Source organism: Syngnathus scovelli, chromosome 4 (assembly GCF_024217435.2).
Source record: "Syngnathus scovelli strain Florida chromosome 4, RoL_Ssco_1.2, whole genome shotgun sequence".
NCBI classification, from domain to species: domain Eukaryota; kingdom Metazoa; phylum Chordata; class Actinopteri; order Syngnathiformes; family Syngnathidae; genus Syngnathus; species Syngnathus scovelli.
The window spans coordinates 20,356,590-20,376,752 of record NC_090850.1 but is presented as its reverse complement, the minus strand read 5'-3'; the positions used below and the strand labels follow the sequence as shown (position 1 = coordinate 20,376,752).

General features: G+C 43.1%; 2 protein-coding genes across 3 annotated transcripts; both read left to right on the top strand.

Annotated features, from left to right (window-relative positions):
- The first annotated feature begins 9,456 nt into the window (after nucleotides 1-9,456).
- Nucleotides 9,457-13,614, top strand: cplx3b (complexin 3b). 2 transcript variants are annotated; one of them, XM_049718608.2, is made up of 4 exons: nucleotides 9,463-9,516; nucleotides 9,631-9,948; nucleotides 11,813-11,900; nucleotides 12,037-13,614. In XM_049718608.2, exons 2-4 carry the CDS (start codon nucleotides 9,791-9,793, stop codon nucleotides 12,259-12,261), a joined length of 471 nt encoding a protein of 156 aa, XP_049574565.1. In that variant the 5' UTR covers nucleotides 9,463-9,516; nucleotides 9,631-9,790; the 3' UTR covers nucleotides 12,262-13,614. The 2 variants fall into 2 exon arrangements, with proteins under 2 accessions (XP_049574564.1, XP_049574565.1); XM_049718607.2 differs by having other exon boundaries at nucleotides 9,457-9,948.
- Nucleotides 13,615-15,586: 1,972 nt separating this feature from the next.
- Nucleotides 15,587-18,393, top strand: si:ch1073-459b3.2 (growth arrest-specific protein 1). Its single transcript, XM_049719041.1, has one exon. The coding sequence runs from the start codon at nucleotides 15,957-15,959 to the stop codon at nucleotides 16,713-16,715; it is 759 nt and encodes a 252-aa protein (XP_049574998.1). The 5' UTR covers nucleotides 15,587-15,956; the 3' UTR covers nucleotides 16,716-18,393.
- The last annotated feature ends 1,770 nt before the right edge of the window (nucleotides 18,394-20,163 follow it).

Here is a 20,163-nt window from a genome sequence, read left to right as displayed (position 1 = left end):
ATGTGTGCTAATCAGCTTTTAATAAGATGTCCACCTGAGCTTCTGACAGGAGTTACATACCACCACGCGTGATTAATATGATTACAAGTTTTTATTTATTTTTGTCTTAAATCCGTAGCGTGACCAAAGCCGGACCTAACTCAATGCTGTGACAGAATCAAGATGAGTCGGGGGGGGTGGGGGGTTCTGTTTGGATGCTGCGGGCTGTGTTTCCCAGTTAGGCTTTGCACGAGGTTTAGGCAAGTCATGTGACTCATCGGCCTGTGAGGCCCGGATCACTCTGCATTAATTACATTTTTTTTTTGTCCCGGATTTGCAACGACGCAGGTTGACTTCCTCCCACACAGAAGGATTTGTTGAGCTGCTCTAAGGAACCCGCGGGAGACGAATGTTGATTGAAGAGAGCAGGTTGACGCCGTCACGAAACAGCCTGGAATTTTATTTGAACGCTTTTAGAACCTAAAAAAAACTTCAAACTATGTTGCTCATAGCCGTGCTGGTGAACCCGAACAATTAGAATTTTTTGCCGCACTGTTGTGTCACCCATCTGTTTTGTATGGATGATCTCCATATAGAAACAAACAAAATCTCATAACTCTTGAAAAAGTCATTTATCTGCAGTTGTCTGAACTTGTGGAAATAGCCAAATGACCCTAAAATGGCGACCATTACCCAAAATGGCTGACTTCCTGTCTTGTGTTGATTCTTGAGACTTTTTGTGTCATTATAGTAATCGTTATACCAAATGTCATGTTACAAATTGAAACTTTCTTTTTGACTGAGTTTAAAAATAAATAGTAATTTCATAGCTGCTTACTGTATATGTCAATGTTTATAAGCAGTTGCGGCTAAACCAGACCGGCAAGGTTTGTAATTTTTGGACTTGGATTTTACAACTTTTGATGCCGTGCCAGGTCCGCAAAGCCAAAACATGCAAATAAATTTTAATCTGCAATTGTTACGGGTCACGAGTTCAATTTGAGCTATAAATTCTCATTTAAAAAAAGCCATTTGAAGCTAACATATGCTAGCAAACAATAACAAGACAATCTCATTAGTTTAATAAATTAAGTAATTAAATAAGGAATTGCTATTGAAATTCTGTTTTTTCATGACTTTTAAGAATGTGTGAATAACATTTAAAGCTCATTGACTCTCCATTGTAATTGTTTACTATATGTATACGCTGTAGCACACGTGCCCCGTGCCGTGATGTAACATCCCGGCTGGCCGGCGGCTGCGGCGGGCACGTTGGCCGCCTTTTGACTTTGGCAAATATCAAGGTCCTCCCCCGAGTCGCGTCGGAACATGTTTTTTTTCTGCGCCGCTTGTCAGCATGAATTTGCATTGCGCTCTCCACATTTCACCTCCTCCTCTTCCCCTCCCTCCCTCCCTCCAGCATGCTGCTTGCCATGCATGCAGCGAGACCGGGGAAGGGCAAAGAGAGCCCCCGCGGTCCTTACGGGTCTCAGCAGAAGATTCTCCATAAAAGCAGAATTTTGCAATTAACATTGTTAGCATGCAAAAGTCAACTTCTATCAACACAACTTGCTGTGTGATCTGCACACCAACTGTCACCTGCCAACATTTTGTATTTTGTTCATTAAAGTTACCAGCCCGGCCGCCATTTGGCGACACTGCTGCTCAAAGTTTGTCGTCTGGCCTCGAAGGATGACGAGGCACCGCTACGCATGAGGCGCAACGTGACGGCAAGGCGCGTCCATTCGTTTTACGTCTTATTGTCGTGGCGACGACTTCTGGCAGGCTGCCTGAGCAGATGATGTCTTTGTGCACCTCCGTCGGGGGGGAAGCGCTCCACTTGGCAGAGCTTAACATGCCACACTGCAAAGAGGAAGTGTGAATTGGCTCTAAAAATGAATTTCAAGTAGCTGTCAGGCTGAGAAGGTTGGGATGGAGGCAGACGATGGAAGAGCAATTAGCGGTGCTAAAATACCGCGGACGTCGGATTTCCGCAATCTGGAGAAATAGTTGTTAAAACATGCAAATTAAGTTTGCACTGTTATTTTTATGTGACGTGTGAAAACATCGTGTCGACTAAAACGCACACTTGTTGAAGACCAAATTGTTTGTCAAGAATATTGTTTGACAAGAATATAAGAATACAGTGATCCCTCGCTACTTCGCGTTTCGTTTATCGCGGCTTCACTACATCGCGGATTTTTTTTTTCCAAATTAAAAAAACATTTAAAAGTCAAAACAAAACTTCTAATTTGAGGAAACACGTGTCTAACCTTTAGGAGAATGTAGTATTGCTCCAAATGTTCGTTTATATTCCGTGTTAGCACGATCGTGAATTAGCATCTTTCCGCTAACTCGTTAGCTTGCCCAGTACTTCTTGTTGGTGACCGTACTTCGTGGATTTCACTTATCCGCGATAAACGAGGGATTATTGTCAGATTTGATTGGCAGATTATATCCCACCTCTGCTACCCTCAAACATAGCTACAGGAAATATATGAATACGAGCTCGTGTGTCCACAAGAATTCCATTTCGTGACCAAAATGAATCCGTCCTCTCTCTTGTTATCTTTTTCCAAGTGACCCGCCTCTGCGCGGATGACTCGGCGAGGGCCCGAGGAGGACGTCACGTAAACGCTTGTGACACATGAGGAGCGGCGGCCGAGCGTGAGTAATGTTGAAGGTTCATGAAATGTCGCCAAGGCTGCAGATAAAAAAATGCACACTCGACCACTTGTCACAAAACTTACATTATTGTTGCTTGTTGATTTTAACGTCCATTGTTGCCTCTCTCTCTCTCCATTTAATTGTTTTAATGACAGAGATAAACGCTCTTTATATTTCCTTGAAAGCAAAATGACAAAAAAATGACGATCGTACGCTTGGAATTGTACAGCATGAGTTGTTTGCCGCGTAATTCATGCAGCATGGTGTAAATACAGCGTGAAGTGTGAAGAGAATCTCCCAAGGGGATTAGCAGAATTCATTGGGGAGGGGAAAAAATAAAAATCTCAAAATGTACATCCAGCTTGTAAATTAAAGCATATTCCTCGAATGGAGGCTCATCCAGACCTCTGGACATTTGTCCCGACTCGGCGGTTCTGTGCACCAATGGGGCAGGAGTGCATATAAACGTTGTGGGGGGGTTGCGGGCCCGGCGGCGGGGCACCGAGGGACAGAGGGAGACCCAGATAAGCGCTCAGCGGCGCTAATTTAAAAAAATGGTGTAATGCGAGGAATGTGTCTTTCTAATGTTTAGAATAGTAACCTATGTAATTCTATTATTTGTTAAAAATATTTTTTTAGAAAACCTTAACAGCTAGTCTTCAGCTCCGAGCTTTCGTTCATCACGTGCTAGCTTGTTAGCATACACACCTAAACCAGAGGTCATACTTTTCACCTTTTTCCGGTTGATGCTTTAATGGATCACTCCTTCAATGGCCGCCGCGTTTTTGCCCGTGTATCCCAATTTGGGGTTTTTATCTGCGGATGTTGACGCTTGAGTGAGAAAAGCAGCTATTAGCATTGTGTTTTTGTTGCGCTCCCTGCACTCGGCCTTGTTGCGTAATGGCGTGATTAATTTGGCAAAATGCTTGTCCTCATTACTTCGGTGGGGGTGGAATGCTCGGCGGACACTTCATTAGGCACACCTGCACAATGTAATGAGAACATCATCGACAATTTTAACAGAGATTAGAAATATATTATTGCACTGAATATTTTGGTTCATTTTTAATTTAAAAAAAAATCTATATTCTGTATTTTTTTTAAAATAATATATTTATATATATTTTTTTCCACAGCTTCAGCTGTGTATGGTTGTGTTATTATGTAATGGCCGCTAATTAGGATTCATTTCTTTTTATTCATACGCTTAATAAACAGCAGCGTGGGTGTTTTGTGCATTACGTGACCTCAGTACAGTCAAAGTGTTTTACGTAAGCGTGACATGCAGCTTTTTGTTGTTGTCTGTGCAGCCCCGAGGAGTTATTTGCATCACGAGACCTCCGTCGTTTCGTCCACGCTGCACCAACGATGCTTCGGATCATACGTACGAGACTTCTGAATCAAACGTGAGTCACGAGAGTCTGAAAAATAGTGACGTTTGTATTTTCGACTCAGAGGAAGCTGCTGTCAGAGACATCTCGTCAGATATTTAATGTGATAATAGACTGTGAAAGCCGCCCTGTCAATCACAGCAGACGGCGGCCATTGTGTGATGTTGATTGCAAAAATGAACATCACACTCAGTCGAGAAGAAGCTTGACGCGCCGCCATTTTGTTATCGCGGGGAGTAGCGTTCATCGTTACATCATCTCGTCAATTCGATTCAACGTCCCGTCCGGCCTCGGGAGGTTTTGACGGCCAGCCAGCTCGGCTCACCTTCGCCCTCAGCCGAGACGAAACGTCGAGACGTTCCGATTGAGCCAACTTAATTGAATTCGGTGAGCCAAAGAAGGCTCTGCGAGTTGGGGGCGGGGGGGGGGGGGGGGGTGCGTTGGTAGCGCCAGGACTCCAGCAGGGATGAAGATGACACAGTTGCCTTGGGGGAGGCAAAGGCTGGATTCATCCGAGCATTATGAGACATTTTCAGCGGATTTCGTCGGTACTCGTGTTGGACGGAGGGGCTGCGTGAGGTCGACTGGAGACATTCACCAAAACATTCGATCTTATGTAAGCTCTGTGAGGTGCACGATGTTTGCTTCCAATAAACATGAGAACAAGAACCCATAATAGACGTACCATCATTTGAAACATTAAGACTCGATTGAAACGCTAATTTCAGATTTACCCGAACCCTTTGTTTGCCCAACCCCAAAAATAAATACATTTTAAAAATCTGATGGTCCCTGCCCCGCCCCAAATATAAATTAAATTAAATTAAATTAAATTAAATTAAATTAAATAATCGTCCCAGGCATCCATTTTGTAGGTTTTCAAACTAGGGTTAGGGTAGATTTCTAACTGGGCTCAACCAAGGCCTCAGACCTAAGTTTGAAACCCCAACACAGGCCTTAAACCCTAATTTGAAACCCAAACTCTCTCTCTGAACACCTCGTTAGCCATCTTTTCTTGTTGTGACGTGACACACGGGTGACGGCCACAGCGATTGACCATCGAGGTCTCGTCAAAGCAGGGTGTGTTGTTTTTGGGAGTGGAGGTCAGACTTATGCAACGCCGCGCATGTGGCGAGATGCGCCCAAAGCGGTGGAGGTGTTTGTGTCAGTATGTGTGTTGTGTGCTCATAACTGAAGCAGACACAGATGGAGCGTTTGGGTTGGAGGCGCAGCTCCCAGCTGGAAAAACAGATGACAAGATGTATTGAGAGAATATGAAGTGATGCATCGTGGGAAATTTCAGGTCATTATAAACGGCTAATGAGGCCGCCGAGCGTTGCGTTAGCGCACAGGTCAGCGCCGCTTGATTGGCTCGCAAACACAAAAATGTTGGGAAGCTGTTTTAAACTTGGGTTAAGGTTTTAAGATTGGCTTTCAAAGTTGTGGTTTCGGCTTCATGAAGAGCACATTAGCGTTTGTTTGGTGGCTAATTAACTAGCCACTGTGGCTAACATTGACGCTAATGTTAGCCACAGACATAAGATTGATGTTTTGTTTAGCCACAAGGCAAACAATGAAGCAAATTAAGATGATGAGTAAGCACAAAATACATTTATGGGTTTCATAATTATCCGGACACAACATTAGGTACACCTGAACCATAGCGGTGTAAAGATCTTTGCTAGTTGCTTCACATTCTCATCGCATTCCGACTAGCAGGTTGTTGGCATGGCGTCATACAAAGGGGAATTTTACGCTCAGCTAATTCCATCAGCCATTTGTGACGTCATGTTTTCTCCAAAGCTGCCCTCGGGATGCACGCCACATGTGACATGGAGAAAGGGATGGAAATCATGGATGAGAGGTGTTGGCTGAGGTCAGCAGAAAAGAGTGAAAAGGAGAATTGAATGGATGTTCCTCAGATGGAGGATGTAGAAGAGATGGAGTGACGAATGAAACATGAGATGATGGAGAGAGCTGGAGGGATGAGGAAGGAAGAGGGGATTGATGACAGGGTAGAAAGAACACGTGTGACAGGAAGTGGCGAGGAAGGAGGAGTGCGCGATGATGAAGGATGGCTGAATAGGAGGATGAAGCGGTGGGCAAATAAAAGGAAGGATGGAGAGAAGATGGACGAGTGCACAGGGATAAAGGGGATAGGTGGAGGGATGAGGGAGAGAAGGATGGAGGGCTGCTGTGGAGGATGGATCACATAAGATGGAATGTAAAGAGGGATGCAGGAATGAAGATGAACACTCACACACACACATCTGTAATGCTTTAGCAGTTGATCTTAAAAGCCTGCAGGGCTTCTCTTAGCTTGTTAGCCTCCAGCGGCGTGCTAACATGCTAATCTTGAAGCGGATTAAATAATCTTTAATCTTTACATACAGTGAAGGGCCGTGTGTGAAAAAATGCATTGCATGTGTGGATGTGTGTGTTTGTGTGTGTGTTGGTGTGTGTTGGGGTGTGTTTATTCCATTCGAAAAAACACACATTCTGCTATTCTTTGATTGCATTACTTATTGCTGTCATGCAGGGATTTGTTACAGTTCACAACTCGGTCACTTTAATTTTTATTTTATTTTTATTTTTATGGCAGTTCAGGTGTACCTAATGAAGTGTCTCTACGTCTCTGTCATTCCATCCAGTACAAAGTGAGTCTCCCACAACTCGGTCACTTTAATTTCAATTTCAATTTTTATTTTTATTTCAATTTTGATTTCATTTTCAATTTCAATTTCAATTTTTATTTTTATTTTTATTTTTATTTTTATTTTTATCTTAATGGCAGTTCAGGTGTACCTAATGAAGTGTCTCTACATCTCCGTCATTCCAGCCAGTATAAAATGAGTCTCCCACTGAAAGAAAATGGCCCGCACAATGTTTCCTAATGAGCCTTTTTGACGCCATCAATACCAGCCTGATTGGCGGAGTGTGTGGATGGCATCAAGAGCGGCAGCTGCTCCAACTCGCTTCATCCTGTGAGTGTATTTTTTTTCTTCTATCCCTGTTTACACAGACTTGACAAACCCACTGATTGCTCTTTCACACATCTTCTAAAATTGAGCTGCACCTCTTCACACTTTATTTAAAGGCGCTGGAAGTAGGAGCACCACATCTGACTTTTTTTGGGGGGGGGGGGGTTGATTTCCCCGGAGTCCTTACAAACAAAATAAAATGCTGCTTGGGCATGTCGTCATCATTTTGAAGGTTGAAGCGAGACATTTGAATGGCTTCAAAATCATCTTGATGACGCACTGGCTCCTTTCAATGTTACCACGGCAACCCCGGATTAGCTACTTTCGTAGTAAACCAGCCAGGACACTTTTGAGTATCTTACAATATTTTTTAATACACATTTTCTACCTTACTGTGTTCACTCCATATTAAAATGAGTTTTTTACATCATTTTGAAGCCCTTTAATGTCGTTTTGGGCTGGAAGGAGCTCAACGGGGGTTGTTTGTGCGTCTCCTCCCTTGTCTGCTAAAACAAAGGTCCTGGACCGAGTGAAGAAGATGATGAGGACAATAAGGATGATGATGCAGTCAAACCCACGCATGCTCTTAATCCAAGCAGCTCATGTAAAGTGATCGGCTAAAAAGGATTTTGGTAAAACCACCCCCGTTATTACCACCCATCCAAAATGACCAGCGGTGTTTAAATTGAACAGGAAGTCAGCCATTTGTCTAATTATGAGGAGACATATTTTTAAAAAAATATTATTATTATTTATTATAATAATCATTATTATTTTTATTATATTAATAATAATAAAGTGTGAAGATATTCTCACACACAAGTAGGAATACGCATATATTTTAACAAACTTGTTTTTTAAAACTTGAATAAATGTTCAAATGTAGCTTTACCTTTTCGAAAATAAAACATTGCCTTTCAGATTTTGGACGTAAGCCATGATGGCATTTGATCTAAGACGTTCCAAAATGGCATCCAATTTAAGAACATTGGCGGCATCAATGATGCTATTTTAATGCAAGTCGTTTGTAGATGGAATTTGATTTATGACATTTTGATGTGAGGACTGTTTTGGATGACATCACCCCAAAGACCTGCTATGGTTTTGCGGATGGCGAGTCATGCCAATGATCAGCATGCACACAGACGTCAGTCAAAGGGGGAGAGAGCAGGCGGTAAAAAGACGACTAAAGCGGAGCAGGAGGCTGCGGGGGCCTTGACACGCATCTATTTTTAGATTCTGGGAGTAATGTTGTTTCTGCACTCATCCGGGAGCCTTTCGTTACGCCGCCATCGCCATCCGCCATTGCCGCGTGTTTGCACGCTTTTGACAAACGCAGCTGCTTCCGCAGAACGATTTGGACCAACATGACTCTCAGTGCCAAACTGCTGGATGACTTCAAATCTAGTTTCAGATAATTGTGTCATATGTTGTTTCATACAGTCCACTTAAGGCCAATAGCTCCCAAAAACTTTATGGTCCTGTGAAAGTTTGTGGTAAAAAAAAAAAAAAATTCGATTGGACTCGCTTGAAAGTGGCGCTACGGAGACGCTATCTAATTTTGGGATGATGGTATTTGATGATCCAAGATATTTGAAGTCACTCCGATGTACAGTGATCCCTCACTACTTCGCGTTTTGTTTATCGCGGCTTCACTACATCGCGGATTTTTTTTCCTAATTAAAAAAAACATTTAAAAGTCAAAATTAAACTTCTAAATTGAGGAAACGTGTCTAACCTTTAGGACAATGTAGTATTGCTCCAAATGGAATTACATTCCTTTAGAAGTCCGTTTTCGCGTGTTAGCATGATCGCGAATTAGCATCTTTCCGCTAACTCGTTAGCCTGCCCAGCACTTCTTGTTGGTGACCGTACTTCGCGGATTTCACTTAGCACGTTTTTTTTTTAACCAATTATCCGCGATAAACGAGGGATTACTGTACTTCATGATTGTATTTGATGTCAAACAGGTTTAATCAGCCTCCGCTGATTGTTTTTCATGTCCGACATTTGTAGTCATTGTATAACAACGATATATTTGGACTCATTTGCGAGTCCTCCAGGTGTTTAGCGCTAGCTAAGCCTTTGCCACTCAAAAACACAGTAGACGTGTTGCGAGTCGACTGAAGGAAAGTAGGCCAGACAAGGGTGGTGTCACGCTGATGCTGCTGCGAGGATCAACCCGCTCTCCTTGTCGACTGCCTGTCAAACTTCTTGGATGTTACATGAACGCCTTCTGGAATGTAGATCATATTTGTATGCCCAACGCGTACAAGGAACAAAAACTCCTAATTGCCCCACATTAATTTGTGAAACTCCCGCCCCCCCCCCCCCCCCCCCCAAAAAAAAAGCAGGGGGCGCTAAAAATGAGCAATGCTCCAGATGGCGACAAAGAAAGCTTGACCCACTACTGACGTTGTGTCCAGTGTCGGAGCCAGTCCATCGGGAGTCTGCCGCACCCGGCGCCTTGCAGAAGGGAGGGCAGCCACACGCCATTGGTAGAGTTGCTCGCCAAACTTGTTGACTCATATGCGCGCGTCTCATCAGCATCCGCCTCCTCTTCTTCCTCCTCCTCCTCCTCTTCCTCCGATCTGATTGCACGCGCCATTCAGCGGGGAATCATTTCTGCTCAGTTTCCACCTCCCCCCCCTCTCCCTGCAACCACAGTGTTTTTTACGCGCATCTTTCTCGGGTGGATTCCACGCAAGCCGCCAGTCTCCATCGAGGAGCCCGCTTTTTTCACTTTCCCCCAAAAAAGGTTCTGATTGAGAGATGGCTTTTATGGTCAAGCACGTGGTGGGGGGCCAGTTGAAGAACTTGACCGGCGGTTTGACGGAGGAGAAACCCGAAGGGGAGAAGACGGACGCGGCGGCGCAGGGGATGACCCAGGAGGAGTTCGAGCAGTACCAGCAACAGTTAGAGGAGGAGAAGTAAGTCGACAGACAAAAATGACGGGTGAATGAAATGAACGCGTTCCCGTGCGTAAAAAGACGAAGAAGAGACGTGCGTCTTTTACGCACGCGAGCCAAGCGCACACGCGGATGGACGCGTTTAAAAACATATTTGGAGACGAAGAGTCACACGCTTTCTTTCTGACAAGGATTCGTGCACGTGGATAATCTGCGCGCGTGCACGAAGAATAGTCTAAATAAGGACGTGTAAAATGGCTGCCCTATAACGAATAAGTATGGAAATGAGACGTAATCTAATGTGTTGTGTAGGCATGCTTGAGGACACCATGCATGCCCAAGGTCATTTGGGAAATCTCTCTACATCATTTGGCACATTTCGAGAAATAAATGTGTATGTGTGTTGGGGGGTGACTACAATGCCCAAACGCTATCAAAAGATGAATAAATAAGTTTAAAACTAACTTTACAAAGATACGAAATGACATGAGAGTATGACGAGTAACAAAAGAGAAATTTTTGAAACATTGAGGTTAAGTAAAAGTGGAAAAAGGAGAAAAATGTTAAAACCATTTAAAAATTGTCAAAATGAGCAAAGGGGTAAAAAAAAAACATCATTGAAAGAATGCCAAAGTGAGTAAGACTGTTTTAAATAGTAACAATATATTTAAAAAAAAAAGATGATTAAAAAATTTTAATGAAACTTCCCTTTGAATATTGTCAAAAACCATCCAAAAATAATTTGTGAAGTAATAAGAAGGGTAAAAATTAGACGGGGCCCGTTATACGTACTATTATGTATTCAAGTGATTTGCATGAATGTATATATCATATAGACATCTATAGATAGCGCGGTGTTGGCATGCTAGAGGTAACCGAGCGCAAGGTCATCTGGGAATTCGAGTTGTGTGGTTATTGATTGCTGATGTCGCTTTCCACGTCCCGTATCATGTGCCTCAACATTCAAACCAAAGAAGGTCACGTTTGAGTCGCAAACAAAAACATTTTTAGCAAATTGACAATAATTAATTTCATTTTAACTGGCTATCATTTGGGACATGATTCCAATTTCGAATTCACGCAAAAACACAAGCGACACGCTGACTCAGGCCGATGTCACGTGACCTTTCATCAGAGTAACTATTAGCCCGAGGCGAAGAAAACATGTTTAGCGATTCCGTGAAGACACGTTGTCTACTTCAGGGCGCCCGAGAAGCCACCAACCCGCCCGGTGATGTCCTTGACAAGACTGATGGCTACTCTGGATTTGGTGTTTTGCCCGCTTGGGCCTATAACATGACAGCATATCTCGGGGATACTAAAAAAAAACAAAACGACCTTGCGCTGACACATTGGGTGCATCGCCTTCAGAGGATGTGATCCTCACAGGCTCGCAGTGCAAATTCCCCCTCCGCACGCATGTGTGTGTGTTTGCCGTCTCCATATTCTATTTGTGAGCTCACACGCCACATCTGGCCGACATTATGTCAGCTTTGTTGACTTGTGTGTCTCAGGCCTCTCAACAAATTAAGCATTTGTGATGGGGGATGACTTGAAGCCAACTGGGGCGTGAAGGCCTCAATGAGCTTTGGATTCGGGAGAATAGCGCCCTCTGCTGTAGGAAACCGCTCAAAATGCTAATTTAGAGTCGATTAAAAAAATAATTATTGATAGCTTGTATGGCTAATTAAGAATTGTTTTCTTCTAAAGTTACATCTTGGACAAAGTATTTTAACAAAATAGAACCGAATTAATGTTGTTTTATTTCAAAAGTGTACAATAATCAACAAAACACAATATGACCTTTTTTTTTTAAAAAAAGAAAATATATTTTCCTCTCTCCATTTCAAACAAATTCACAAAATTTGGGATTGCTGTATTGCAGACAAGAACGAGAGGCAAATTTTGCCCAGAAGAAAGCCGAGCGAGCCACCGTGAGGAGTCATTTTCGAGACAAGTACAGACTACCAAAGGTATTCGAAATTATATACAAAATACATATTCAATGTTTACATTACATTAATATTGTCTTTCTCATTTTTGTAAAGTTCACAAAATATGTAAAAAATCGCGTCAAAATTGTCAATTTCAATGTTTTTGCCAAATCAGAACGAGCTGGACGAGACCCAGATCCAGCAGGCGGGCGACGACGTGGTCCTGCCCACCGAGCTGGCCAAGATGATCGCCGAGGACGGCCAGGAGGAGGCGCACAAGCAGTCTGTGCTGGGTCAGCTGTCCAACCTACAGAACGTCGACATGGACCAGCTCAAGGACAAGGCCCAGGCGACGCTGGAGGACCTCAAGAAGCAGACGGAAAACTGCAGTCTCATGTGATGTCGGGGAGCTGAGATCTGCCCAAGGTCGAGCTTCTGGGGAGGAGGGAGTAGTTGTGTTAGTTCAAATGATTAATTCCGGAAGCTTGGAGCTGCCGCTAAACATTTTTTAACAGGCATTTAGCTTTGGCATTTTTTGCCAGTCAAAAAATGTTTACTCCACATTGGCAGCTCCACGTAAATAACAATAATGCTAAAAACCCGACTTATTCAATAGAAAACATTTTGCCGAAAATTCTTTGACCTTTGATATTTTCTTGGCATTTTTAACAAAATTATTCAACATTTCACCTGGAAACTACTTTTATCAATAATGGGCCTTTTTATTGTTTTCTCTTAACCAATGACGTTCGAGCAAATAAGCCATGTGTCACTTTAGAGACGTTACCGTGCGCAATACATGAGACGTAGCTCTCTAACTTTTTCCGAAAGCAAAGCCTGTCTTTGTGCTGCACATGGAAGTCTCATTGAAATACTCGCTACAAATATATATATAAAAAGCTGCTAGAAAGGCACAAACGTAAATGCTTTTTAGAGGCCAAAGTCCGAATATTTGTGTCCTCATAACGCCGATACTTCTGTTGTGTGTACGCGCTGAGCTCGTCGTATGGTGCCGTTTCGTGCCAGTGGATTAGCTGTCGTCGTGTCGAGTGGTGTCCTCGTGAACCTTGTTAGCGCTAATGCTAAGGCCGCGGCCTCGCGGTGTCGTTTTCAGAGGAGTCAGGAGAGAATTATGGTGTTGTTGTTCGTGGACGTTTTGTGTAGCGATGGCAATTTACGCTTCTCTGAGCCACTTTACAATACGGGTACCGTCATTCATGTGTTCATAAGGACTCACAATGTTAACCCTAGCCCATAAATGAAGCCTAGCCTAACCTTATGTTTATAAATTCTTACTATAATGACATGATGACACCCGTTTTGTAAAAGTGGCACACACCTCAATAACCTACGTTGCTTTATTTTGCCAAATTGCAATTTTGGCATTTGTGTGTGTGCGCGTGTTTTGAAATAAATGTCATCTGGTTGCATTAAGGGGAGGCGCGGTTAGAAATGTTCCAAATTTAACAGAGCACACTTTTTTTTGTGGGTTCTTGTCACGTGATGATAGTGATTGGTCATTGAAATATACAAGAAAAAGTAGCAATAATTATTTTGCAATATTGCTACGAGGAAATAATTGCTGTAATAATAATGACAGTTATAATAATTATAATAGAGGGGAAAGTGAAGCCATAAGCCACGAGACTTGCTTGCTTGCTACAAGCGTGTTGTGTTTTTCTCATCTTATATTTCTGTCATTCTGTCTCTCATGGGAGTTTCAATTGCAATAAACATATTTTTGGATAATGTTCTCAGTTTTGTGTTCTTGAGCATTTTTTTCTAGTAATCGCTCTGATGTGCAAGGAGCCTAAGAAAATTGACATTTTTTAGAAATCCACTTTTTTAATTTTTAAATATATATTTTATCGTGCACTTGGAGTCTCCAGCATTGTATAGAAAATATACTTTTATATTCTGGGATATTTTTTACTCCGTTCAATTTTATCCATTTTCTATTACGTATTTTTTAACTATTACGTCACAGTTTTCGGGCGGCACTACCATACAAGGTAATGGGTGTGCTCAAACAGTTTCACATATCCGCCATCTTTATTACTCGGAGAAACTGGTCCAAACTCAAGGACGCCAAAGGTACAAGTGGATAAGTCAAAGTGTTCCGTTCTTGGATGCTTTTATTGACAAAACTATTACACCGTCTCCCAGCATCAGAACCTCAAAGAAGTGCCTGGTTAAATTTAATTTTTTAAGATGAAGTCCTGCTTTTTAGGATTTGCCAAAAGACGGACACAAAAAAGCGGTAAGTTTGAGATGACACAAAAATAATAAACTGTGTTTCATTTTCATAGTATTGTGTGTCTATGATGCCCTCGTTTTTGTAGCATTAGTATCACAATCGTTCTGATTTTATGTTTTCACTTATTGTGGATGTATTTTGAGTAATTGTATCAGATAAATTGCATCGAAGGTACTGTTTTATTCTTGGAGGACACAATAATGAGTTAAATGCATTCGTTAGCTTCTCGCTAGCGCTAGCATTAGCTTACTTCTTAATTGACTGCAGTGCTTGTTTACAAGACGTGTTCATAAATATCATGAGGGGATTTGTTTTATTACGTTTTATGTATGGTTGGATGGACAAAGTCTTCTGCTGTTGAAATCTTTTAATCAATCAAAAGGTGTGAATAGACCGCACCAAAACGGCTTGCTCTGGCCCAGTGATGCTATTCAGACAAAAGCATTGCTGTTCCACTTTATATTTACAATTATTTATTATTATTATTATTATTTAATTATTAAATGTCAACAGGAAGGATTTATAAGCATAATTTGTCTACTTCAATTAGAACCAAGACCTGCATTCTCACTAGTGAACAACAGGGGGCGACAAATGTTTAGAAAAAGTACACGATGTATTTGTACATTACTTTTCATTTGAATATACGTACTGTATTGTGCATTGTTGTCCAAATTAAGCCAAAGCACACATTTAACACTACGTTTTATGTATCATATACAAAAAAGTGTTATTTTGTGTTTTTGTGTTCCTAAAGAAAAGTTCACTTGCTTTGTTCACACATACTATTCTTTATACAAGACTGTTGATCTGTCTATTTGCACTCTTGAACCTGGCATCCATTTTGTGCAAATTGCTCGAGCCTCCCAGTGTCAGACACGGGAAAATGTAGTCCCCCCTCTCCCCCTAAAAAATCAAGTTAATCAGCATGTGAATGGCAGTAAAGCCTGAGCTATTGCTAGTTTTCAAGTGCAGTGTGAAAGGGGAGAGCTGTAAATTATATTGCTGCAGAAGGCCCTCACCATTGACGGACGTGTTGCGTGAACAGACCTCCTTGTGGGGAGACGCTGGGCCGACGCATGGCCAATCGGACACAATGGCGGTGAAACGGGCCAGAAAATAGCATTCTACAAGGCTGAGGAATGTGTGACAGCAGTGGGCGAGGGAGAAAGAGAGCGAGGAGGGTGTGGTGGAGGGGGGGGGGGGCAATTAGATTCTGAAGACCCTCAGCGATGAGGCCATCATGAAGGTTCTGTCAGATGGTATAATGGTACCTGGTCCAAGCATAGCTGGTTCTGATTTCACTGTAGTTGTGAGAGAATTTGTGAGCAGGCTGGAGAAGTACTTAGAGGCGACCAATCAGCTGCCAGGGAGAGAAATTTGTGTGTCCATGAGAGAGCGAGAGAGAGAGAGAGAGAGAGAGAGAGGGAGGGGGGTGCATGTAAAAAAACTTTTCTTTCTTGGGGGAGGGGTGTTGTGAGGGAAGCTCGGCGGTGCGCGAAGTGAAACAGCACAGAGAGAGCGAGCACGAGGGACAAAGGAGATCGGCACACAACGAAGAAGGAATGAAACAAACTGGATACGTTTTGCAACTTTTTTTTTTAATCCAGACGCACATCCGTGCACGCGGCCGGTCCGTAAACGCACCGCGGCCGTTCGGGCTGGAGTAGGAGAACTTTTGCTGCTGGAGCGTGAGTTCACGCACTCTGCTTTTGCACCCACGCGTGGTGACTTCATGACGTGTTTTCCGGGATTCGGCGAGGTATTTTTGTACACTTTATAGCCCGGGAGGTTTGATGATGTACTGCAGGAGGAAGGGTTCGAGTTAACCCCCAAGTATGAGATGTTGGTGCGGCGTCCTGGCACTGCTCCTGTGGGTGCTGGTGGCCTTGGATGCGCAGCTCATCTGCTGGCAGGCCATCCTGCGCTGCCACGCCGAACCCGAGTGCGAGCTCGCCTATGGACAATACTTGGCCGCCTGTGAGGGCAACCTGCAGGGCACCAGGCGCCAGTGCCCCAGCCACTGCATTAACGCACTGATCCGCCTCAACCGCACCCGCAGCGGGCCGGACCTGGAGACCTGCGATTGCGGTCAGGACGTCATGTGCCAGGGGGCCAAGCGCGCCATCGAGCCGTGTCTACCTCGACGGTACCCGGAAGACGGAGGCGGGGGGATCGGCTGCATGGAGGCACGCCAACGTTGCGTGCAAGACAGCCACTGCCACGCTTCCCTGGAAGCGTATCTGTCTTACTGCGGACAGCTCTTCAATGGACGCAAGTGCTCGGCCAAGTGCAAGGCCACCATCCAGCAGATGTTGTACATCCCCGACGGGGCCCTGCTCAACCGTTGCGTTTGCGACGGCGAAGGGAGACCTTTCTGCGAGGTGGTCAAGGAGAACATGAGTAAACTCTGCTCCATTGGGGACCACCACGGCGTCATCTCGGACCAGCCGGAGGTGGACGACACGTACGAGGACGAGGACTATGACGCCAGACAGGACAGGGATGATGTCTACAGCGAAAACTCTGCGGCTCCCCGGAGGTTGCCCACGTTGGGGATGCTCCTGGTTCTCCTTCTTGGATGTATTTGGTTGTGAAATTGGATTCATCCCTTGACACTTCTTTTCCTGGACCAACTGAAAGGGGGGCTTGAAGGCGAGTCAGCTGGATGAGGTGATGCTGGTTTTCACCCTTGCTGTCAACACTTTGGATCATTTGAGACTGTCTTTAAAACCAAGGTTGACAAGAGGACAGCTGGAATTCTTCATGGTTGAGGATATTTGGTGGGTCCAATCCTACTCTACACCAAGAAGTGCCACCACGTTGGGTTTCTTTTTCGCAGTTGACCTGGCTGAAGGATTCTGGTTTTCACCCCTGGACACTTTGGATTTCATCATTTGAAATTCTTTTTAAAACTAAGACTTCAATATGATGCAGAAACCTCGAACTCTTCAAGAACCGTTTGAGGTCTCCCTAGTTGAGGGCTATGACTTCTTTGAAGTTCACTGACATCTTAGTTGAAAGGACCAGCAACCACAAAAACATTCAAGAACCTTCAGTTTGGACTTCCTCAAGCGTGAGGATGTCTTCTACACGGGAAAACTGTAGACCGACTCACCAGGCTAAAAAAAAAAGTTGCCAGTTGCGTGCGGCTCCCGTTTGTTTACCCTTGGTGTCAATGGTACTTAGAGGGTCGCTTTATTAAGACCTTAGACAAACACGGAGACTCGGCCCGTCCGGGTCTATTTACTCTCCTACTTTTGTCGTGGTAACCACACTTCAAATATTTGCGGGGGACAGGATCAAGTGCTTAAATTAACTGGAGCACCGCACTCCACACAACGTTTGTACAGAAGACCTGTCCCCCGGCCGCCCCCCCGGCCGCCCCTTGGCCTCCTTCCTCCCGTGCTTCCCACCCTTTTCCTTCCCCTAGCTTCACACCTTTAAATGACACCTTGTTTTATTACTGCTAACTTTGCTATGTTGGCATCCATCTTGCTTTTGTTCCTTCTTTCCCTGAGATCCAACGCAGGAGCGACAAAATGTCAGCTCCATTTCGCCAATCACATGCTAACTTTTACAGCTCAAAATGTAGCAGGCTCATTAAATTCACAATTTTTTTTTTTTAATGCAGTGCTGGAAAGAAAAAAAAACCCTTGTTGGATTCTACAAGTCTCAATGACTTGAATTTTGAACGCTTCTTGTAGAATTTTGACAACAGGATTTACTGTAACACTACAAAACCGTTTACATTTGGTTAACACGCAACATGTTGAAAAATGTTCCGATTGTCACGCAGAAATTATGCCAACATGAGTTTTATGTGTGTAAATGTTAAATTATGAAGCCAGAATATGAAGACAAACGTGTGTATATATATTTGACAGAATGATACGATTATATGATGTGAAAGAAGTCAGTGTAATAAAGCTTGGAAGCCATGATTATTGATACGGTCCCAATTGTGGAATGTTTTTGGAATAAAATGTTGAAAAAGTAAGCTAAAATGACATTTTGATGCTTTTTAGACATCAAGCATGGTATGACATTTAAGGGTCAAGGGTCAGTGGAAGCTTCAGTAAGGAGCGTTTGCTGTCATCGAGATACAGTTTGACTTTGGACAATATAAAAATTTAAGAAAGGGAAATGAAGCTTCAAATTTGCTTCATGAATCAGATGTATTTTTTGATTCCTCTAGGGGGCACTGTTGGTTTAACGAAAGGTGTTCAAGAAACGGCAAGTCAATATGTTCAATAAACACAACTGGTTCATGAACCATCTTGAAGCTTCATTTTCATCATCACTAGCCAAAATGTTATTGTGCAAAAAATAAAGAAAAAAAACAAACACTTTTCAACGTTGTGAATATTCGTGCAACATCCAACAAAAGAAGCTGAAATACAGCAGACCCCCGCCCCCTCCCTTTTTGTTTTCACCCAGATTGTCTTGACTCCAGGACTTTTTCGACCATGCATCTTAAATTCCTCCTAGACGACAGCCCCGCCCCTTTTCCCGTTTTCCTGGAGTCAAATCAAAACAAACACGAGAAGAGCAGCTTCGGGGGTAAATGTGCAATTTGAGTGCAGGAGTGGGGGCGTACAAGGGGGTTACACAGCCCATTTTGTAAATTATCTGCATTCAGCGTTTCTCCGAAACAACCCCGTCGTAACCCTCAATCCCGACCCCCGTGCTCTCTTCACTGGGCCAAAAAGGGAGGGCTCTTGTCTCTCAGAGGTACAATGTTCCATTCATGATAACCATCCAGCCGCAGCCAACGACCGACCTGCTCTATGGTGTCAGTCCAAAAGGGGGCGGGGTCAAATCAAGCTTCCCCAAACCCCACAGTTTGACCAAGTTAAGACAGAAATTTTCACTAGGCGTGGTTCCTTACCCAACGATGAAGAACTGTCAACATTTCCATGACATTTATCTGGAGTGAAAGATGAGGTCCCCGTGGACTTTTAAACTAAAACTAAATCAGCAGGACCCCCACAAAGAAGCAGAAGTGCCCCGATTAAAGTCAATGGCCCAAACAAAATGTGAACTCTTAATTTCAGGCTGGGAGACATTTTTTCCCAGTGTGCCTAGTGAGCACCATTAAACCAAGAACAAAGCCTGCTTGGATATCAAAACACAGCAGCATGACCCTCAAGTGCCCCCCCCCCCCCGCCAGATCACAGGTCATGTTTTAGATTAAGAGATAGAACTTCATGTTACAGTTCTGAACTTTTTTTTTATTTTTTTATAAACCACTTTTATATTCTCTGGCATGTGTTTGTAATTGGTCACCTCCAGCCGAGAACAAAGTCTTCCAGCGGGACACTTGTAGTCTCAAAACACTGGTCGACCATGTTTGTCTTGACAAAGATCCAACCGTAACTTTTTTTTCTTTTTTTTTTTTTTTAACTTGAAGTTGATGTGATGAGTCAATTGATAATTCTATTGTGGTATTCCTGAAAAACTGTCACCATTTTTACCGATTAATTACCATACACTAGATCTATGCTAGTTGGAGGAAATGCCCGTTTTGAACTAAAATTAAATAAAAAATATATATATCATATAATAATGTGAGTCATTTTACTCTATTTAGCATTTAGTTTATTATAAAGATATCTTCTTTTTACACTTGTATGACAGTAATGAGTATTATAAAATGCTACATAAAGAAGAAAAATTAGGGGATTTGTTTTTTAGTGGAAATAGGTTCTTGAAAAATATCGCTTGTTGCCATGGTAACTGTCAGGTTCAATTCGCACACCAAATATCTGGACAGGAGAAAAGTATCAGCAGACAAATACAAATGAGACAGAATATGAATTCAATGCTCGCGAGGAGTGCGGTACAGATATCGTACAACAATCTCACTCCACTAAATATCTGTCGTACTCTCGCTCTTTTTATTTGGATTTGTCCTACCCACAGTGTGAGACAATAAGCCCCTAAGGGAGGGGAAGAAAATGCATGGGCTTCGTCTCGTAATCAAGAAGTAAGGCACATACTGATAAGACAATATTAGCATAATAGTTTAAGTAATCAACAGTT

Excerpts from the sequence above, each read along its gene's own strand:
- cplx3b (XM_049718607.2), top strand. The coding sequence starts at position 9,791 with ATGGCTTTTATGGTCAAGCACGTGGTGGGGGGCCAGTTGAAGAACTTG. Across the intron at positions 9,949-11,812 it reads CAACAGTTAGAGGAGGAGAA|ACAAGAACGAGAGGCAAATT; the intron begins GTAAGTCGACAG and ends GCTGTATTGCAG. Across the intron at positions 11,901-12,036 it reads ACAAGTACAGACTACCAAAG|AACGAGCTGGACGAGACCCA; the intron begins GTATTCGAAATT and ends TTGCCAAATCAG.
- si:ch1073-459b3.2 (XM_049719041.1), top strand. The coding sequence starts at position 15,957 with ATGAGATGTTGGTGCGGCGTCCTGGCACTGCTCCTGTGGGTGCTGGTG.